This window comes from Rhinoraja longicauda, chromosome 37 (assembly GCF_053455715.1).
Source record: "Rhinoraja longicauda isolate Sanriku21f chromosome 37, sRhiLon1.1, whole genome shotgun sequence".
Classification (NCBI taxonomy): domain Eukaryota; kingdom Metazoa; phylum Chordata; class Chondrichthyes; order Rajiformes; family Arhynchobatidae; genus Rhinoraja; species Rhinoraja longicauda.
In genome coordinates, this window is record NC_135989.1 from 17,754,012 (window position 1) to 17,775,294 (window position 21,283).

General features: G+C 49.6%; 1 protein-coding gene across 8 annotated transcripts in view; it reads left to right on the plus strand.

Annotated features, from left to right (window-relative positions):
- Positions 1-3,721: 3,721 nt before the first annotated feature.
- The window catches only part of camsap3 (calmodulin regulated spectrin-associated protein family, member 3), a 128,085-nt gene continuing 110,523 nt past the window's right edge, over positions 3,722-21,283 (plus strand). For 3 of the 8 annotated variants that reach the window (XM_078429341.1, XM_078429345.1, XM_078429342.1), the window contains exon 1: positions 3,723-4,316. In XM_078429341.1, the coding sequence (XP_078285467.1) occupies positions 4,187-4,316 (130 nt within the window). In that variant the 5' untranslated portion in view covers positions 3,723-4,186. Of the gene's footprint in view, positions 4,317-21,283 lie in introns of all 8 variants that reach the window. The other 5 variants (XM_078429340.1, XM_078429343.1, XM_078429346.1 and 2 more) reach the window with 2 other exon arrangements.

The window sequence follows — 21,283 nt, forward strand, 5'->3', positions numbered from 1 at the left end:
CACTCTGCATAAATTTAACTTATTTATATATATACACACTCATATATATCTCTAGTTTCTTTCTTGTGATTTCTTCTAATAATTTGTTTAGCAACCTTTTTCTTCCAATCTCTCTCTCTCTCTATATATATATATGTATATACATATATATATATATACATATATACACACACACACACACACATATATATACACACACACATATATATATATGTGTGTATATATGTATGAATATATATATCTATATATATATTCACAAAATGCTGGAGTAACTCAGCAGGTCAGGCAGCATCTCAGGAGAGAAGGAATGGGTGACGTTTCGGGTCGAGACCCTTCTTCAGACCCGAAACGTCACCCATTCCTTCTCTCCCGAGATGCTGCCTGACCTGCTGAGTTACTCCAGCATTTTGTGAATAAATACCTTCGATTTGTACCAGCATCTGCAGTTATTTTCCTACTATATTTATATATATATATATATTTATCTGTATATATGTCTATATCTATATATATTTATCTATATATTTATCTATATATATATCACCACACAATTCTCAGCACTTGGGTTCTCCCTACCATGATCACTATTCTAACATACATTTCATTAGGGCCTACCCATACACATTCACAATCAGTGACATCAAACTTATTTCCAGAAATCCTAATATTGTGAATAAAATAACTATGAGCACATGTCCAGATATTTTTTTCATTCTTTTCATTCTATATTAGTGTAATAAATGTAATGTATACATACCCACTCTGATACAGAGGTGCTAGCTTTAGACATGAATAATGGACATTACTACCATGGTTTATTTTTGAATTTAACATATAATTGAGGGGGTGGGTGCAATATAGTGCTCACCCTCACTTGTGAACAATGAGTTACATGCATTAACGGGGAAAGCAAAGAAGAACAGTTTATTAAATATGATCAATTGGCCAGATACAGACAGAGTGGATCTCTGGTGCAAATATTCAATCAATAACATCCAAAGTTTAAAGATCATGAAGCAGCAACTCTTCAAGAAATAGTTATAAATGTCAACGATCAACTCATCCAAGAAGTTGCACAAAAATAATTGTTTGCAAACATTTTATATACGAAGAAATCGCAGAGAGTTATGAACACAGTCTAGCACACAGAATCTGCCTCCTAAAATGGCGCTGAAATTTACCCATGCCCTACTACGGTTTTCAGAGTCGAGTGGTCTATCTTGGTACTCTAGTATCTTTGCTGTGGAGGCCAAGTCAGTGGATATTTTTAAGGCAGAGATAGATAGATTCTTGATCAGTGTGGGTGTCAGGGGTTATGGGGAGAAGGCAGGAGAATGGGGTTAGGAGGGAGAGATAGATCAGCCATGATTGAATGGAGGAGCAGATGCGATGGGCCGAATGGACTAATTATGCTCTTATGTCTTAAACATAGAAAACAGGTGCAGGAGGAGGCCATTCGGCCCTTCGAGCCAGCACCGCCATCCAATATGATCATGTTGATTATTTTAATATTGTCTTTTTTATCTTACTAATGTCTTTTTAATCTTATTTATCCTTGGAATATTACTGCTGAGGTGCCCAGTTGTCTTGTCAAATACATTTCATTTGTGCCAGCCTACATATGACAAGTACAATTAAAATTAAAAATTAACTTAAATGGCTGATCACGCAGAATCTGTACCCCGTTCCTGCTTTCTCCCCGTACCCCTTGATTCTGTCAGCCCTGAGAGCTACATCCATCGTTATCTTATCGAAACATATAAGATTATTAAGGGGTTGGACACGTTAGAGGCAGGAAACATGTTCCCAATGCTGGGGGAGTCCAGAACCAGGTGGCCACAGTTTAAGAATAAGGGGTAGGCCATTTAGAACTGAGATGAGGAAAAACTTTTTCAGTCAGAGAGTTGTGAATCTGTGGAATTCTCTGCCACAGAAGGCAGTGGAGGCCAATTCTCTGAATGCATTCAAGAGAGAGCTAGATAGAGCTCTTAAGGATAGCGGAGTCAGGGGGGTATGGGGAGAAGGCAGGAACGGGGGTACTGATTGAGAATGATCAGCCATGATCACATTGAATGGCGGTACGTACAGGCTCGAAGGGCTGAATGGCCTCCTCCTGCACCTATTGTCTATTGTCCAACTCTCTCTTGAAAACATCCAGTGAATTGGCCCCCACTGAACAAATAGAGGATTGCAGAGTCTGAAGGACGGTTCTGACCTGAAACGTCTTCTGTCCATTTCCCGTCACAGATGCTGCCTGACCCACTGAGTTTTTCAGCATTGTGTGTGTGTGTGTGGTGTGTGTGTGGGGTGTGAGGTGTGTATGTGTGTGTGAGGTATGTGTGTGTGTGGTGTGAGGTATGTGTGTGTGAGGTGTGTGTGTGTGTGGTGTGTGTGGTGTGTGCGGGGTGTGTGTGTGTGGGGTGTGTGGGGTATGTGTGGGGTGTGTGTGTGGTGTGTGTGTGTGTGGGGGGGTGTGTGTGTGTGGTGTGTGTGTGTGGGGTGTGTGTGTGTGGGGTGTGTGTGTGTGTGTGTGTGTGTGTATGTGGGGTGTGTATGTGTGTGGTGTGTGTGTGTGTGTGTGGGGTGTGTGTGTGTGTGGGGTGTGTGTGTGTGGGGGGGGGGGTGGGGGGGGTGTGTGTGTGTGGGGTGTGTGTGTGTGGGGTGTGTGGGTGTGTGGGGGTGTGTGTGTGTGGTGTGTGTGTGTGTGGTGTGTGCGGGGTATGTGTGGGGTGTGTGTGTGGTGTATGTGTGGTGTGTGTGGGGTGTGTGTGGTGTGTGTGGGGTATGTGTGGGGTGTGTGTGTGGTGTATGTGGGGTGTGTGTGTGGGGTGTGTGTGTGGTGTGTGTATGTGGGGTGTGTGTGTGTGTGGTGTGTGTGTGTGGTGTATGTGTGGTGTGTGTGGGGTGTGTGTGTGGGGTGTGTGTGTGTGTGTGTGGGGTGTGTGTGTGTGTGTGTGGTGTGGTGTGTGTGTGGGGTGTGTGTGTGTGGTGTGTGGTGTGTGGGGTGTGTGTGTGTGTGTGTGTGTGTGGGGGGTGTGTGTGTGTGGGGGGTGTGTGTGTGTGTGGGGGGTGTGTGTGTGTGTGTGGGGGTGTGTGTGTGTGTGGGGGGTGTGTGTGTGTGTGGGGTGTGTGGGGTGTGTGTGTGTGTGTGTGTGTGTGTGTGTGGTGTGTGTGTGTGTGTGTGTGTGTGTGTGTGTGTGTGTGTGTGTGTGGTGTGTGTGTGTGTGGGGGGTGTGTGTGTGTGTGTGTGTGTGTGTGTGGGGGGTGTGTGTGTGTGTGGTGTGTGTGTGTGTGTGTGTGTGGGGGGGGGGGGGGTGTGTGTGGTGTGTCTTTGTAAGACTAAGATGAGCTGTGGGTTCCAAGTCTCTCTGCTTTTGTTACCTCCTGGAGTTTGTGGGCAGGGTTGTGGGTCAGTGGCTCAATGAATGGGCCGGCGGTGAGGAGCCATCCTGTAGATGGAGCTGTGAGAGAGAGAAGGAGAGAGAAGGGAGAGAGAGAGAGAGAGAGGGAGGGAGTGTGTGTCGGTGGACACCTGAACACAGACTGGGAGAGGGCACAGCGTCGTGAGTCAGCTCAGCACCTGGGCTGGGAGGGAGGGAGAGAGAGAGAGAGAGAGAGAAAGACAGAGAGGAGAGGAAGGGAGGGAAAGAGAGGAGGGAGGGAGGGAGAGAAAGACAGAGAGGAGAGGGAGGGAGGGAGAGAGGGAGAGAGAGGCAGGGAGAGAGAAAGGAGGCAGGGAGAGAGGAGAGGTAGGGAGAAGCAGGAGAGAGAGAGAGAGAAAGACAGAGAGGAGAGGCAGAGAGAGAGAGAGAGAGAGAAAGGTAGGGAGAGACGGGGGAGGGAGAGGTAGAGAGAGAGAGACAGAGGGAGAGAGAGAGAGAGGCAGGGAGAGAGAGAGAGGAGAGACCAAGCCTCTCTGATTACCACGGGCTTCAGCGAGACGCAATTTGGCCGCTGAAGCGGATCGCGGAGCCGGCGACGAGACAACACAACCCCCTCCCTCCCTCCCTCTCCCTCTCCCTCCTACACCTCCTCCTCCTCCTCCTCCTCCCTCCACTACACCCTCCCCTCCACCACCACCACCAGCCTCCCTCCCACTACAACACCCCCCCTTCACCTCCCACCCAACCCAACCCTCCCATTCCCATCCCGTCCCCACCGCCGATGGCCCCATTTGTTTTGTGCGATGGTCGATGTGGATGAAATGAGGAAGTCGTTTCTGGTCCCGGAGATTAAACCCTTGGATCACTACGACTTCCACAGGGCGAAGATCGCGGGCAGCTTGTCCTGGCTGCTGGGCCGCTCATATGGGCCAGGTAAGGGGGGGAGGGGGGGGCTCCATTGTGTGTGTGTGTCTCCCCACCCCTCTCTCCCCCCTTCCCTCTCCCCCCCTCTCCCCCCTTCCCTCTCCCCCTCTCTCTACCCCCTTCCCTCCCCCCTTCTCTCTACTCCCCCCCTCCTCACTCCCCCCACCTCACCTCTCCCTCCCCCCCCCCCTTCAAGATTCAAGAGATTCAAGATATCTTTGTTTTTTGGACGAAATTTAGTCACCCACACTCCCTCTCTCCCCCTCTCTCTCCCCCCCTTCTCTCTCTCTCTACCCCCCTTCTCTCTCTACCCCCCTTCTCTCTCTACCCCCCTTCTCTCTCTACCCCCCTTCTCTCTCTCTCTACCCCCCTTCTCTCTCTCTCTACCCCCCTTCTCTCTCTACCCCCCTTCTCTCTCTCTCTACCCCCTTCTCTCTCTACCCCCCCCCTTCTCTCTCCCACCCCTTCTCTCTCCCACCCCCTTCTCTCCCCACCCCCCTTCTCTCTCTCTCTACCCCCCCTTCTCTCTCTACCCCCCTTCTCTCTCTACCCCCCTTCTCTCTCTCTCTACCCCCCTTCTCTCTCTACCCCCCCTTCTCTCTCTACCCCCCTTCTCTCTCTCTCTACCCCCCTTCTCTCTCTACCCCCCCTTCTCTCTCCCACCCCTTCTCTCTCCCACCCCCTTCTCTCCCCACCCCCCTTCTCTCTACCACCCTTCTCTCTCCCCCCCTCTTCTCCCCCTTCTCTCTCTCTACCCCCCCCTTCTCCCCCCTTCTCTCTCTACCCCCCTTCTCTCTCCCCCCTTCTCTCCCCCCCTCTTCTCCCCCCCTCTTCTCCCCCCCTCTTCTCCCCCCCCTCTTCTCCCCCCCCCTCTTCTCCCCCCCCCCTCTTCTCCCCCCCCCTCTTCTCCCCCCTTCTCTCTCCCCCCCCCCCCTTCTCTCTCTCTCTCTCCTGGGTAATTGTCTCGGTTCGGCCAGAAACCTATTTAATAAATGATACGTCGCTGTTCCTGCCACAGCCACAGCCCGGCCCATTGTGTAACCGCGGCCAGGGTCTAGGTGTGTGTTTGTTTGTGTGTGGGTGTAGGTGTAGGTGTGTGGGTGGATGTGTGTTTGTGTGGATGTGTGTGTGTAGGTGTATGTATGGGTGTATGTGTATGGGTGTGTGTGTGTGTGTATGGGTGTGTGTGTGTATGGGTGTGTGTGTGTGTTTGGGTGTGTGTCTGTGTGTGTGTGTGTAGGTGTGTATGTATGTTTTGTGTGTGTGTGTAGGTGTGTATGTATGTTTTGTGTGTGTGTGTAGGTGTGTATGTATGTTTGTGTGGGTGTGGGTGTGTGTCTCTGTGTGGGTGTGTGTGGGTGTATGTGTGTGGGTAGGTGTATGTATGGGTGTATGTGTGTGGGTGTGTGTGTGTTTGGGTGTGTGGTCTGTGTGTGTGTGTGTGTGGGTGTGTGTGGGTGTATGTGTGTGGGTAGGTGTATGTATATGTATGGGTGTGTGTATGTGTGTGTGTCTGGGTGTGTGTGGATGTGTGTGTGTGTGTGGATAAGATCGCCACTCATTGCAAAATACGTATTCATTTTAAAAATAGAAAGACAGAGCAACCAGAGATTGTAAGGCCCGACGCATTTCTGTTAATTCATTAATTCAACGTGACTATGGAGCTCTTGGCCTGATGCAGAGAGTGCTGGGGGTTTAATCCAGCTGTTTATGTCGTTTAAATGAAATGTCCTTTTAACAGCGAGATAAGAGGGGGTCGTCTCAAACAGACCCTGTCTCATCAAATGTAGAACTACAATGGATGTCGAAGGTATTTATTCACAAAATGCTGGAGTAACTCAGCAGGTCAGGCAGCATCTCGGGAGAGAAGGAATGGGTGACGTTTCGGGTCGAGACCCTTCTTCAGACTGAAGAAACGTCACCCATTCCTTCTCTCCCGAGATGCTGCCTGACCTGCTGAGTTACTCCAGCATTTTGTGAATAAATACCTTCGATTTGTACCAGTATCTGCAGTTATCTTCTTATACTACAATGGATGTCGGCCGGTTTCAGTGAAACTGACAGGTTGAGCTCACGGGCGAGGCTGTTATTGTGGCTTTCCGGAGATTAATTGAATGGTGGTGTCTATTAATTAGCCAGTTTAACCATAATGACAGGAACAGGCCCTTCGGCCCACAGTGCCCATGCTGAACACCATGCCAAAATAAACTAATCCCCTCTGCCTGCACTTGACCCAAATCCCTCCATTCCCTGCATATCCATGTTCCTATCTACAAGCCTCTTAGACACCACTATTGTATCTGCCCCCACCACCACCACCCAGGCCCCCACCACCCTCTGTGTGTAAACGTTAGCTTGCCCCAAACATCTCCTTTCAACTCTGTCCGTCTCACCTTAAGTTGCAGTTGTACAGGGCCTTGGTGAGACCACACCTGGAGTATTGCGTACAGTTTTGGTCTCCTAATCTGAGGAAAGACATCCTTGCCATAGAGGGAGTACAGAGAAGGTTCACCAGATTGATCCCTGGGATGGCAGACTTTCATATGAAGAAAGACTGGATAGACTCGGCTTGTACTCATTGGAATTTAGAAGATTGAGGGGGATCTAATAGAAACTTACAAAATTCTTAAGGGGTTGGACAGGCTAGATGCGGGAAGATTGTTCCCGATGTTGGGGAAGTCCAGAACAAGGGGTCACAGTTTAAGGATAAGGGGGAAGTCTTTTAGGACCGAGATGAGAAAGTTTTTTTTTCACACAGAGAGTGGTGAATCTGTGGAATCTCTGCCACAGAAGGCAGTGGGGGCCAATTCTCTGAATGCATTCAAGAGAGAGCTAGATAGAGCTCTTAAGGATAGCGGAGTCAGGGGGTATGGGGAGAAGGCAGGAACGGGGTACTGATTGAGAATGATCAGCCACGATCACATTGAATGGTGGTGCTGGCTCGAAGGGCCAAATGGCCTCCTCCTGCACCTATTGTCTATTGTTAGCTTGCCCCACACATCTCCTTTCAACTCCGCCCCTCTCACCTTAAAGCCATGCCCCCTGCTCTGACATTTCCACCCTGGGGGAAAAGGTTCTGACTGTCTACCCCATCTATACCTCTCATAATTTCATAAACCTCTACCAGGTCTCCCCTCAGCTTCTGACGCTTCAGAGAAAACAATCCAAGTTTGGCCAACATCTCCTTGTAGCGAGTGCCCTCGAATCCAGGCAGCATTCTGGTAAAGCCTGAAGAAGGGTCCCGACCCGGAATGTCACCCATCCTTTTTCTCCAGAGATGCTGCCTGACCTGCTGAGTCTTTCACCTGCTCCAGCACTGTGCCTCTGCCTTCAGCATGCTGCTAAACCTCTCGTGTATCCGAGCTTAAATTGACCTTCCGTGCCTTCATTTCGTACAGTGTTAGAAACATAGAAAATAGGTGCAGAAGTAGACCCTTCGAGCCAGCACCGCCATTCAATACGATCATGGCTGATCATCCAAAATCAGTACCCTGTTCCTGCTTTGTCCCCATAATCCCTTGATTCCATTAGCCCCAAGAGCTCTATCCAACTCTCTCTTGAAAACATCCAGAGAATTGGCCTCCACTGCCTTCTGTGGCAGAGAATTCCTCAGATTCACAACTCTCTGACTGAAAAAGTTTTTCCTCATCTCAGTCCTAAATGGCCTACCCCATATTCTTAAACTGTGACCCCTGGTTCTGGACTTCCCCAACATGGGGAACATTTTTCCTGCATCTAGCATGTCCAATCACATAATAATTGTATATGTTTCTATAAGATCCCCTCTGATCCTTCTAAATTCCAGTGAATAACAAGCCCAGTTGATCCATCCTGGGAATTAACCTGGTGAACCTTCGCTGAACTCCCTGAATAGCAAGAATGCCCTTCCTCAAACTAGGAGGCCAAAATATCCTCCTCAAACGTGACCTCGCCATGTAGTTAAGACATCACGTGGAGATGACTGTTTGACTGTGACTCAGGCTATTGTTCTGTAGTGAGTGAGGACAATTAACCCCTTCAACTAATCTTGGCCAAAGACCAGTTACACTTGTTTACCTTTGTTCGCTTTTAAGACTAGTTTCAAATATTTATCACTTAAACACCCATAGCACAAGAACAGGCCATTCGGCCCACAATGTCTGTGCCGAACATGATCCATTTCCTTCCATTCCCTGCATATCCATGTGCCGATCCAAAAGCCTCTTAAATGCCACTGATTTAATCAGAATCTATGGGGTAACTTTTTCACACAGAGGGTGGTGGGTGTATGGAACAAGCTGCCAGAGGAGGTAGTTGAGGCTGGGACTATTGCAATGTTTAAGAAACAGTTCGACAGGTACATGGATAGGACAGGTTTGGACGGATACGATACGATACAATACGATATAATTTTATTTATCCTCAAAGGGAAATTGGGCCAAACACAGGCAGGTGGGATGAGTGTAGATGGGATATGTTGGTCGGTATGGGCAAGTAGGGCTGAAGGGCCTGTTTCCGCGCTGTAGCAGGGAGGCTAATCAGCTGATCGACCTTAAAAGCACTGATATACAGATGGATCGTGTTCATGTCCAAATTAATAGCTCTCTCAGAGTAGCAACACAAATAGATGGGGGTGTAAAGGTATGTGGTATACTTGCCTTCATTGGTCGGTCCATTGAGTATAAGAACCAGGAAAACACATTGCAGGGACAGAAGAATTTGGTTGGGCCAAATTTGTATTATTGTGTGAAGTTCTGGTTGCTCCATTACAGGGAGTCTTTAGAGAGGAGTGCAGACCAGGGTTATCAGAATGCTGCCTGGATTAGAGGCGATTATCTACAAGAAGAGGTTGAACAAAAGTTGGATTGTTTGGATGTTTGGCCCTTTGTTTTTGAGCTTATCCCTAAAACAGCAGCCCTCCCTCCCCTCAGCCATGTCCAAATACTGTGTAAATATCATGATGGATCCTGCCGGTCTCACCCTGGCACATCCTGGATTCATCATTTGCAACCCCCTTCAAGCTTTTTGAAGCTTTTCACTGCACCCTGGTCCAGGTGACAATAAACTGAACTGCGTGGAAATATTTTCCCTCATCTCTCTAAATCTTTCTGATATAATAACTTTAAGAATCTGTGCCCATTGGTAGTTGATGCCCGAGACAAGGGCAGTTGTTGCTTCCTATTGCTCCTGTCCACACCAAACATCATTATATTCACCTGTTCAAGGTGCAACACTAGCAGATGATGAGGTTAATTGATGGAGAAATGTCACAGGCGTTGCTGATAATTCTAAACAAACAATTGCCAGAACCTTTTAAAGATAATTGATCGGCAATGAAGATAATTGAGTTAATCCCCCCCCCCCCCCACCCTGAACATGCCCTCCCCTCCGGGCCTGTAGTGTGTTCTACCTGCTGCAGGTACTCATCGAGGCCACTCCGACCCACGACCTCTGACCCGCGACCGACACTGTGACCTCTGACCCGGGACCGACACTGTGACCTCTGACCTGTGACCTCCGACCCGTGATCTCCGCCACCTTGCGGGTCAAGGGCAGCAGGGTGAATAAAGTTATGTGTAGGAAGGAACTGCAGATGCGGGTTTCAACTGAAGATAGACACAAGATGCTGGAGTGGGCGGCACGGTGGCGCAGCGGTAGAGTTGCTGCCAGAGACCCGGGTTCGATCCCGACTACGGGCGCTGTCTGTACAGAGTTTGTACGTTCTCCCCATGACCTGCGTGGGTTTTGTCCGGGTGCTCCGATTTCCTCCCACACTCCAAAGACGTGCTGGTTTGTCGATTAATTGGCTTGGTATAATGCAAATTGTCCCTAGAGTGTGTGTAGGATAGCGTTAATGTGCGGGGATCGCTGTTTGGTGTGGGCCGAAAGGCCTGTTTCCGTGCTGTATCTTTAAACTAAACTCAGTCGGTCAGACGACATCTCTGGAGAAAAGGAAAAGGGGTCGTTTCAGGTCGAGGGTCTTCTTCAGACTGAGTGTCAGGGGAAAGGGAAATTAAAGATATAGACGGTGATATCGAGAGAGAGATATAGAATCACGGAGGGGGAGCAGCGAGGGAGGATCTTGCAGAACTCTCGTCGGAGAGAACTTCAAAGTAGGCGTACCTTGAGATCTCACAGTGGAGCAGGCGAAATGTGTAGGAAGAAACTGCAGAATCAGGCCATTCGGCCCATCAAGTCTACTCCACCATTTAATCATGGCTGATCTATCTCTCCCTCCTAACCCCATTCTCCTGCCTTCTCCCCATAACCCCTGACACCCGCACTAATCAAGTATCTATCTATCTCTGCCTTTAAAATATCCACTGACTTTAACTCCACAGCCTTCTGTGGCAAAGAATTCCACAGATTCACCACCCACCTAAACCGAAAATAGACACAAAAAAGCTGGAGTAATAAAGTTAAGTAAAGGTGTGGACAGGGTGGGTCTGAAGTGTGAGTCTGAAGAGGGGGCTCGGCCCAAAACACCACCCATTCCTTCTCTCCAGAGATGCTGCCTGTCCCGGCTGAGTCACTCCAGCATCTTGTGTTTAATCAGCAGAAAGACAATACATGATTACAATTGAGCCACTTACAGCTGTGCGACTGGGGGTAATGAGGTGGGACTGCTACTGAGAAGTGATGGAGGAAGTGAGTTGGACGGGTGTCAGAAGGCACTTCTCACTGTGACGGGAGGCGGCTGAGCTGATGTCCAGGATGCGGCAGATATAACGGATCTGTCTGTGGAGGAAGGAACTGCAGATGCTGGTTTAAACCGAAGAGAGGCACAAAATGCTGGAGTAACAGCGGGACAGGCAGCATCTACAGAGAGAAGGAATAGGTGATGTTTCGGGTTGAGACCCTTCTTCAGAACAATCTTCATAGGTCAGGGCACTGAGCATAAGAGTCAGGAAATTATGATGAGCGGGTTAACCTATGATGAGAGTTTGACGGCACTCGCTGGAGTTTAGAAGAATAGACAATAGACAAAAGGTGCAGGAGGAGGCCATTCGGCCCTTCGAGCCTGTACGCACCGCCATTCAATGTGATCATGGCTGATCATTCTCAATCAGTACCCCGTTCCTGCCTTCTCCCCATACCCCCTGACTCCGCTATCCTTAAGAGCTCTATCCAGCTCTCTCTTGAATGCATTCAGAGAATTGGCCTCCACTGCCTTCTGAGGCCGAGAATTCCACAGATTCACAACTCTCTGACTGAAAAAGTTTTTCCTCATCTCCGTTCTAAATGGCCTACCCCTTATTCTTAAACTGTGGCCCCTTGTTCTGCACTCCCCCAACATTGGGAACATGTTTCCTGCCTCTAACGTGTCCAACCCCTTAATAATCTTATACGTTTCGATAAGATCTCCTCTCATCCTTCTAAATTCCAGTGTATACAAGCCTAGTCGCTCCAGTCTTTCAACATATGAAAGTCCCGCCATTCCGGGAATTAACCTAGTAAACCTATGCGGGACCTCATTGAAACATACAGAATAGTGACAGGCTTGGATAGAGTGGATGGGAGAGGATGTTTCCACCAGTGGGAGAGTCTAGGACCAGAGGTCACAGCCTCAGAATTAAAGGACGTTCATTTAGGAAGGAGATGAGGAGGATTTTTATTATTCAGAGAGTGATGAATCTGTGGAATTCTTTGCCACAGAAGACTGTGGAGGCCAAGTCAGAGGATATTTTTAAGGCTGAGAGAAATAGATTGTTGATCAGTCTGGGTGTCAGGGGTTACGGGGAGAAGGCAGGAGAATGGGGTTAGGAGGGAGAGACAGATCAGCCATGATTGAATGGTGGAGTGGACTTGATGAGCTGAATGGCCTAAATCTGCTCCGATCACTTATGATGCAGCTTAATGTTGACTTTGGTCAGGCCACGTTTGGGGTATTGTGTGCAGTTCTGGTCACCCCATTACTGCAAGGATGTAGAGCTTTGGAGAGGGGCATAAGAGGTTTACCAGAATGCTGCCTCGATTAGAGGGTTTCGGCTGTAATGAGAATTCCACAGATTCACCACCCTCTGACCAAAGAAATCCTTCCTCATCGGCTTTGTGTTGAAGCTGTGTTTGGGAATGTAGCGAAGAGGAGAAATTTGCCTGGAAAGTTCTCCTTTGACTGGTGTGGATGTGATGAGAATGAACGGGATCTGTCTTCAGAGTGTAAACTCTGCGATCATCTTAAATTTGATATGTGAGGCGGTGAAGTCATCTTGTATTGCCTGCAATGGACAGCATTGTCTCATCAGCACGGATTCCAGGAGGCATTTAGTTACATGCAGAAAGTAATTAAAACAAAATCAAAGTTGGTCATCTTTGGGGGGAACATCTGTTGCCTAGTTGGGCTTTAGTCTTAACGAGACGAAGTGGACACGTTGGGCCCAAACCTCTCCTGCATTGGTGCAGCACCCTCCCTCCCCCCTTCCCCCCTCCCCCTTCCCCCCCTCCCCTCCTCTCCCCCCTCTTCCCCCCGCAAACTCCACACAGACAGCACTCGTAGTCAGGATCGAACCCTGGTCCCTCGCATCGTGAGGCAGCAGCTCTACCAGCGGCTCCACAGTGCTGCCCCTGATAATGTTAATCCTGGAAGTTCATTATGACTGGTCAATGCATTGGACTGTTGGACCACTGTTAGTAAGGATCAAATTCCGCCGTGTCACGTGTAAGTTGGGTGAGTGAGGAAGTGCTGCTGTGATGGGCGGTGGTGGGGGATCAATAACTATATAATTGGACGGCACGGTGGCGCAGCGGTAGAGTTGCTGCCTCACAGCACCAGAGACCCGGGTTTAATCCCGACTATGGGTGCTGTCTGTACAGAGTTTGTACGTTCTTCCTGTGAACTGCGTGGGTTTTCTCCGGGTGCTCGGTTTTTCTCCCACACTCCAAAGACGTGCACGTTTGTATGTTAATTGGCTTGGTATAAATGTAAAATTGTCCCGAGTGTGTGTAGGATAGTGTTAATAGAAACATAGAAAATAGGTGCAGGAGTAGGCCATTCGGCCCTTCGAGCCAGCACGGCCATTCAATATGATCATGGCTGATCATCCAGCTCAGTAACCTGTACCTGCCTTCTCTCCATACCCCCTGATCCCTTTAGCCACAAGGGCCACATCTAACTCCCTCTTAAATATAGCCAATGAACTGGCCTCAACTACCTTCTGTGGCAGAGAATTCCACAGACTCACCACTCTCTGTGTGAAGAAATGTTTTCTCATCTCGGTCCTAAAAGAATTCCCCCTTATCCTTAAGCTGTGACCCCTGGTTCTGGATCCCCAACATCGGGAACAATCTTCCCGCATCTAGCCTCTCCAACCCCTTAAGAATTTTATATGTTTCTATAAGATCCCCCCTCAGTCTTCTAAATTCCAGCGAGTATAAGTCTAGTCAGGGGTGACCGCGCTTTTTCAGGTGCAGCTCCTAGACTGTGGAACAGCATCCCTCTCCCCATCAGAACTGCCCCCTCCATCGACTCCTTTAAGTCCAGGCTCAAAACCTATTTCTACTCCCTAGCGTTTGAGGCTCATTGAGGAGGCGCTGTGAACTGTTTGTGTGCTACTGTATGTTTCATTTTTTTTTCCTTAGTACCTAATCAGATGTACAGCACTTTGGTCAACGTGGGTTGTTTTAAAATGTGCTATACAAATAAAATTGGCTTGACTTGACTAGTCTATCCAGTTGTGCGGGGATCGCTGGTTGGTGCGGACTCGATAGGCTGCACAACCTGTGTCTGTGCTGCATCTCTAAACTAAAGATCGACGGAAGATTTGGGGGGCAGTGAGAAGTTTAACCGGTTTGGCGTCGTGTAGTAAGGTTTGCTGCCCCAGTCAGTGGACAACGAAAGTGAAGCCATCGCTGTCAAAAGCACATTGAACTGGAAAAGGATTTTAAAAATATACCTTCTCTATGTAGCAGAAGTAGATAATTCACTCCAAATGGTCTGTGTACTTCCCTCGCGTTTGGTACACTGACAGTGTGTTGCTAGCAGTCTCTCTGGTGTGTGTATGTATGGGTGTGTGTGTGGGTGTGTGTGTGCGTGTGTGTGTGTGGGTGTGTAATCCTGATCTCAGTAATTGTCCAGATTCGTGCATTCATTGTGTGGGAAGGAACTGCAGATGCTGGTTTAAACCAAAGATTAGACACAAAAAGCTCTGGAGTAACTCAGCGGGTCGGGCGGCGTCTCTGGAGAGAAGGAATGGGTGGCATTTCGGGTTGAGAAACCTCTTCAGTCTGAGAGTCAGGGGGATAGAGAAATAGAGGGGGAATGAACTGAGTCTGGAGAGAGGTCTTGACCAGAAACGTCACCTATTCCCCTCCAGAGATGCTGCCTCACCCGCTGAGTTACTCCAGCATTTTGTGACACCTTCACTCAGAAGGTAGTTTGTATCTGGAATGAACTACAAGTGGAAACTATAGAAGCAGAAACCTGTATGACTTTTAAAATACATCTGGACCGACATATGGACAGGATGGGTTTAGAGGGATATGGCTCAAATGCAAGTGAATGTAACTCGCCCAGTTGCCAACTTGGTCAGGATGGACAGATCTGTGCTGTGCAGATCTGTGGGTCTGTGGTCCAGGCTTGTGGTGGACAGTGTAAGGTGACTAACCTTGCAACTGGATCCAGTGCCTGCCCCTTGTTCATAGTCTACACACTGATTACATCAAGTATTTGCATCTTCAATGGTAACAATGACCCATCATGCGATTTTAATTAAACACATTTTTGACAGGGCCAACATTGTTCCCCTGTCTTCCCGGAACCAATGTCCAGTAATCGAGGAAATTGCCCTGCATGATCTGCAGGCACGGTCTGTACTGATGGTAATTTCCCTGTGGTTGCGGGGAGAAGGCAGGAGAATGGGGTTGAGAGGGAAAGATAGACCAACCATCGCTGAAGTCTCACCTGTTCAGTACTGCCTTCAACCACTGAAGGTCACCTCACCTACTGTCTCCTTTCTCTGTTCATTTATTTATTTACTTATTTATCTATTTATTAATTTCCCTATGTTCTCAAAATCTCTGTAAAGCGTCTTTGAGTATATGAAAAGCGCTATATAAATAAAATGTATTATTATTATTATTATTAACCATGATCGAATGGCGGAGTAGACTCGATGGGCCGAAGGGCCTAATTTTGTTCCCGTGTCTTGCGGTATTACGCTTTGAGTTGTCCCTGTTCACAGGCTGATAGATAGATAGATACCATCAGTCTGAAGAAGGGTCTCGACCCGAAACGCCACCCATTCCTTCTCTCCTGAGATGCTGCCTGACCCGCTGAGTTACTCCAGCAGTTTGTGTCTACCTTGGATAGATAGATAGACACTTTATTGTCACATGTACCATGAAGGTGCAATGAAACTCTTTGTTTTAACACACAGAACACAAAAGAGTGGCCACAAGGCCCGGGCAAAGTTACAAAGTACCCATAATTATTGTTGGTCTCTTCTTCATCCCCCCACCCACTACTTCAGGTCCCCTTTGTTCTAGGTGCCCCCCCCCCACATGCGCGGTCCCCTTTATTCTCCGCGACACGGCCCTCAGGGACTCTGACCTCCATGTTCCACGTCCCTCCTAGTTCTTGGTCCAGCTCACAGCCAGAGCGCTGCGCTGAACTGCCATCTACCTCTTTGATGACCCTCGGACTATCCTTGACCGGACTTTACTGGCTTTACCTTGCACTGAACGTTGTTCCCTTGTGGTGTATCTGTACACTGTAAATGGATCGATTGTAATCACGTATTGTCTTTCCGCTGACTGGTTGGCTCGCAACAAAATGCTTTCCACTGTGCCTCGGTACACGTGACAATAAACTAAACCGAAACTGGCCAATGAAACTGGTCAACCAGGCCCGAGTCTGGAGTCCGTGGTGTGTGAACAAGGCCGCCAGTCCCACCAGGACCTCCATCGACGATGAACACGGTCCAGTCTGAAGAAGGGTCTCGACCCGAAACGTCTCAGAAGGCAGTGGAGGCCAATTCTCTGAATGCATTCAAGAGAGAGCTAGATAGAGTTCTTAAGGACAGCGGAGTCAGGGGGTATGGGGAGAAGGCAGGGACGGGGCACTGATTGAGAATGATCAGCCGTGATCATATTGAATGGCTGTGCTGGCTCGAAGGGCCGAATGGCCTCCTCCTGCACCTATTGTCTATTGTCACCCATTCCTTCTCTCCAGAGATGCTGCCTGTCCCACTGAGTTACTCCAGCATCTTGTGTCTCTCTTCGGTTTATACCAGCATCTGCCGTTCCTTCCTGCACATGGTTGTGATATTGTCCGTGTTAGCCACTCCTATGGGGGGCGGACTGACCCGGGCCTCAGGCACTGCGAGGGGGGCGGACTGACCCGGGCACCAGGCACTGCGAGGGGGGCGGACTGACCCGGGCACCAGGCACTGCGAGGGGGGCGGACTGACCTGGGCACCAGGCACTGCGAGGGGGGCGGACTGACCTGGGCACCAGGCACTGCGAGGGGGGCGGACTGACCCGGGCACCAGGCTCTGCGAGGGGGGCAGACTGACCCGGGCACCAGGCTCTGCGAGGGGGGCAGACTGACCTGGGCACCAGGCACTGCGAGGGGGGCGGACTGACCTGGGCACCAGGCACTGCGAGGGGGGCGGACTGACCCGGGCACCAGGCACTGCGAGGGGGGCGGACTGACCCAGGCACCAGGCACTGCGAGGGGGGCGGACTGACCCGGGCACCAGGCTCTGCGAGGGGGGCAGACTGACCCGGGCACCAGGCTCTGCGAGGGGGGCAGACTGACCTGGACACCAGGCACTGCGAGGGGGGTGGACTGACCTGGGCACCAGGCTCTGCGAGGGGGGCAGACTGACCCGGGCACCAGGCTCTGCGAGGGGCGATTGAACCCCGGTCAGAACGATTGCTGGTGGATGTTGTGCGATTCATCTTTAGCTCTTCCTTCTGCCCTCATTTGTCGACGTTTTAAATTGGTTTTTGTTTGAGAAATGGATCTGCATTTGCTTTCCTTTTTTTATTGTTATTACAATGGGATATTAATGATCTCCATAACAAAGCTATTCTCTCATCTATCCTACGTTAGATCTTAGTTCCTTCCAGTTAATGAGCTTCTGACTGGTGGAAATGTTTTCACCCTTTTACGGCCTACAGACTAGGAATCCTTGTAACCTTTGTTATGGAGAAACAGTCGCTGTTTCTTTGTCCATGGGGAGCTCCTGAATTAATTGCGGTCTCTCCCCATCAACACACCCCGAGCCTGATGTACTTGCAGATTAAACTGTAATTATCTGACTGAAGATTGCACACTTTCCTGACTGTGAACGGCTTATTTTGTCCCTGCGTCTGCAATTTTAATGTTGCAAAACAAACCCTGCTTCAGATTGAGCTTCTAAACACTTGTTTTGCTTTGGTTTTTGCATGCATTCTAGGCAGAATTGATTTTGCAGCATTTCACAATGTACCTCCATTAATTATCGCGTTAGTTTTTAGCTTCGGGGCCAGTAGATGAATTGTGGGAAGGGATTAAATGACGAAGGGAGGTCACCTGCCTTGCTTTCTTAAGCTAAACCAATGACATCGGCCGCCTCAAATTTTCCACTCCCCTGACTAACTCCAACCTCTCCCCTCCTGAACGTGCAGCCCTCAACTCACTCCGCAACAACCCGGACTTAATAATTAAACCCGCTGACAAGGGAGGGGCTGTGGTAGTCTGGCGTGCTGACCTCTACCGCACCGAGGCCAGACGACAACTATCAGACACCTCTTCCTACCTATCCCTGGACCATGACCCCACCGATAAACACCAGACCTTCATCACCAGCACCATCACCGACCTCACCAACTCCGGCGAACTACCCCTCAGTGCCTCCAATCTCATAGTTCCCCAGCCCCGCACGGCCCGATTCTACCTCCTACCCAAAATCCACAAACACAATTGTCCCAGCAGACCCATTGTCTCTGCCTGCTCATGCCCCACCGAACTTATCTCTACCTACCTCGACTCCATCCTATCCCCCCTGGTCAAATCCCTCCCCACCTACGTCCAAGACACCTCACACGCTCTCCATCTCCTGGATAACTTCCGGTTCCCAGGCCCCCACTCCCTCATTTTCACCATGGATGTCCAGTCACTCTACACTTCCATCCCCCACAAGGATGGTCTCGAAGCCCTCCGTTTCTTCCTCGACCGTAGAACCAGCCAATCCCCATCGACCAACACTCTCCTGCGCCTAGCAGAGCTGGTTCTTACCCTCAACAACTTCTCCTTTGACTCCTCCCACTTCCTCCAAACCAGAGGCGTAGCTATGGGCACTCGCATGGGCCCTAGCTACGCCTGCCTCTTTGTTGGGTACGTCGAACAATCCCTGTTCCAGACGTACACTGGCCCCATCCCCGAACTCTACCTCCGCTACATCGACGACTGCATTGGTGCTACCTCTTGCACCCATGCAGAACTCACTGACTTTATACACTTCACCTCCAATTTCCATCCTGCCCTTAAATATACCTGGACTATCTCTGACATCTCCCTCCCGTTTCTGGACCTCACCATCTCCATCACAGGAGAAAAACTAGTGACGGACATTTACTACAAGCCCACCGACTCGCACAGCTATCTGGACTACACTTCTTCCCACCCGGTCCCCTGCAAAAAGTCTATCCCCTACTCCCAATTCCTCCGTCTACGCCGCATCTGCGCCCGGGATGAGGTGTTTCACACTAGGGCTTCCGAGATGTCCTCGTTTTTCAGAAAACGGGGCTTCCCCTCCTCCATTATAGATGAGGCTCTCACTAGGGTCTCTTCTACATCCCGCAGCTCCGCTCTTGCTCCCCATCCCCACACTCGCAACAAGGACAGGATCCCCCTCGTTCTCACCTTCCACCCCACCAGCCAGCGGATCCAACATATTATCCACCAACATTTCCGTCACCTACAACAGGACCCCACCACTGGCCATATCTTCCCATCCCCTCCCCTCTCTGCGTTCCGCAGAGACCGTTCCCTGCGCAACTCCCTGGTCCACTCGTCCCTTCCGACCCAAACCACCCTAACCCCGGGCACTTTCCCTTGCAACCGCACGAGATGCAACACCTGTCCCTTTACCTCCCCCCTCAACTCCATCAAAGGACCCAAACATTCTTTCCAGGTGAGACAGAGGTTCACCTGCACCTCCTCCAACCTCATCTATTGCATCCGCTGCTCTAGATGTCAACTTATCTATATCGGCGAAACCAAGCGCAGGCTCGGCGATCGCTTCGCTGAACACCTGCGCTCGGTCCGCATTAACGCAACTGATCTCCCGGTGGCCCAGCACTTTAACTCCCCCTCCCATTCCCAGTCTGACCTCTCTGTCATGGGCCTCCTCCAGTGCCACAGTGAGGCCAGCCGGAAATTGGAGGAGCAGCACCTCATATTTCACCTGGGCAGTTTGCGGCCCGGTGGTATGAACGTCAACTTCTCCAACTTCAGATAGTTCCTCTGTCCCTCTCTTCCCCTCCTCCTTCCCAGATCTCCCTCTATCTTCCTGTCTCCACCTATATCCTTCCTTTGTCCCACCCCCGACATCAGTCTGAGGAAGGGTCTCGACCCGAAACGTCACCCATTCCTTCTCTCCCGAGATGCTGCCTGACCTGCTGAGTTACTCCAGCATTTTGTGAATAAATCTCTCAAATCTTGATTTGAATGGTAACGCAAACTAACCCACACCCCCCATTGTGTACACAATTCTTCCCCTTCAATTAACATCTGCATCCAGTAAAATACTACGTTCTGGAATAACTCAGCGGCTTGGGCAGCATCATCTGTCTGAGCCGCTGAGTTCCTCCAGCACTTTGTGTTTTGCTCAAGATTCCGGCAATCGCAAGGCCAGCAGCATAATCAGTCTCACCTCGACCACTCCCTCTTCTCCCCTCTCCCATCGGGCAAGAGATACAGAAGTGTGAAAACCCACACCTCCAGATTCAGGGACAGTTTCTTCCCGGCTGTTATCAGGGAACCGAACCGTCCTCTCACCAACTAGAGAGTGGTCCTGACCTCCCATCTACCTCTTTGGAGACCCTCGGACTATCTTTAATCGGACTTTATTGGACTTTATCTTGCACTAAACATTCCTTTATCCTGTATCTACACTGTGGACAGCTTGATTATAATCCTGTATAGTCTTTCCGGTGATTGGTTAGCACCCAATGAAAAAGTTTTTCACTGTACCTCGGTACAGGTGACAATAAACTAAACTCCAGTTCTATGTGTCAACATCTGTATGACTATATGTTATTGATATTTAAAGCAGAAAGTGCTGGAAACACCCAGTATGGCCGTCAGTATCTGCGGGAAGAGAAATGTAGCTAATGTTTTCAGTCAAAAACTCGTTTGGAATTGAAAGGTCTGCAAACTGAAACATCAGCTGCATTTATCTTTCCACAGAGGCTGCCCGATCTTCTGAGTGTTTCCAGCATTTTCTGCTTTTACCTCAGATTTCCCGCACCTGCACATTTTTGACATTGGAAGCTTTGACCCTCAGAAGGATGGGAGGGTGATCTGACTGAAAGGTAGACCATTCTAATGAGGTACTTTCCCCTCCCATGAGAGGACCTCTGGTCAGAGAACCTGTTTCTAAGCTGAGAGAGTGTCATAGAGTGATACAGCGTGGAAACAGGCCCTTCGGCCCAACTTGCCCACACTGGTCAACATGTCCCAGCTACACTAGTCCCACCTGCCTGCGCTTGGCCCATATCCCTCCAAACCTATCCTATCCATGTACCTGTCCAACTGTTGGGATAGTCCCAGCCTCAACTACCTCCTCTGACAACTTGTTCCATACACCCACCACCCTTCATGTGAAAAAGGTACCCCTCAAATTTATATTAAATCTTTTCCCCTTCACCTTGAACCTATGTCCTCTGGTCCTCGATTCCCCTGCTCTGGGCAAGAGACTCTGTGCATCTGCCCGATCTATTCCTCTCGTGTTTATTGAAAACTGAGTGAGAATTTTGTTTTTGCGGGGGGGGTGTGATGAATGGTCTGA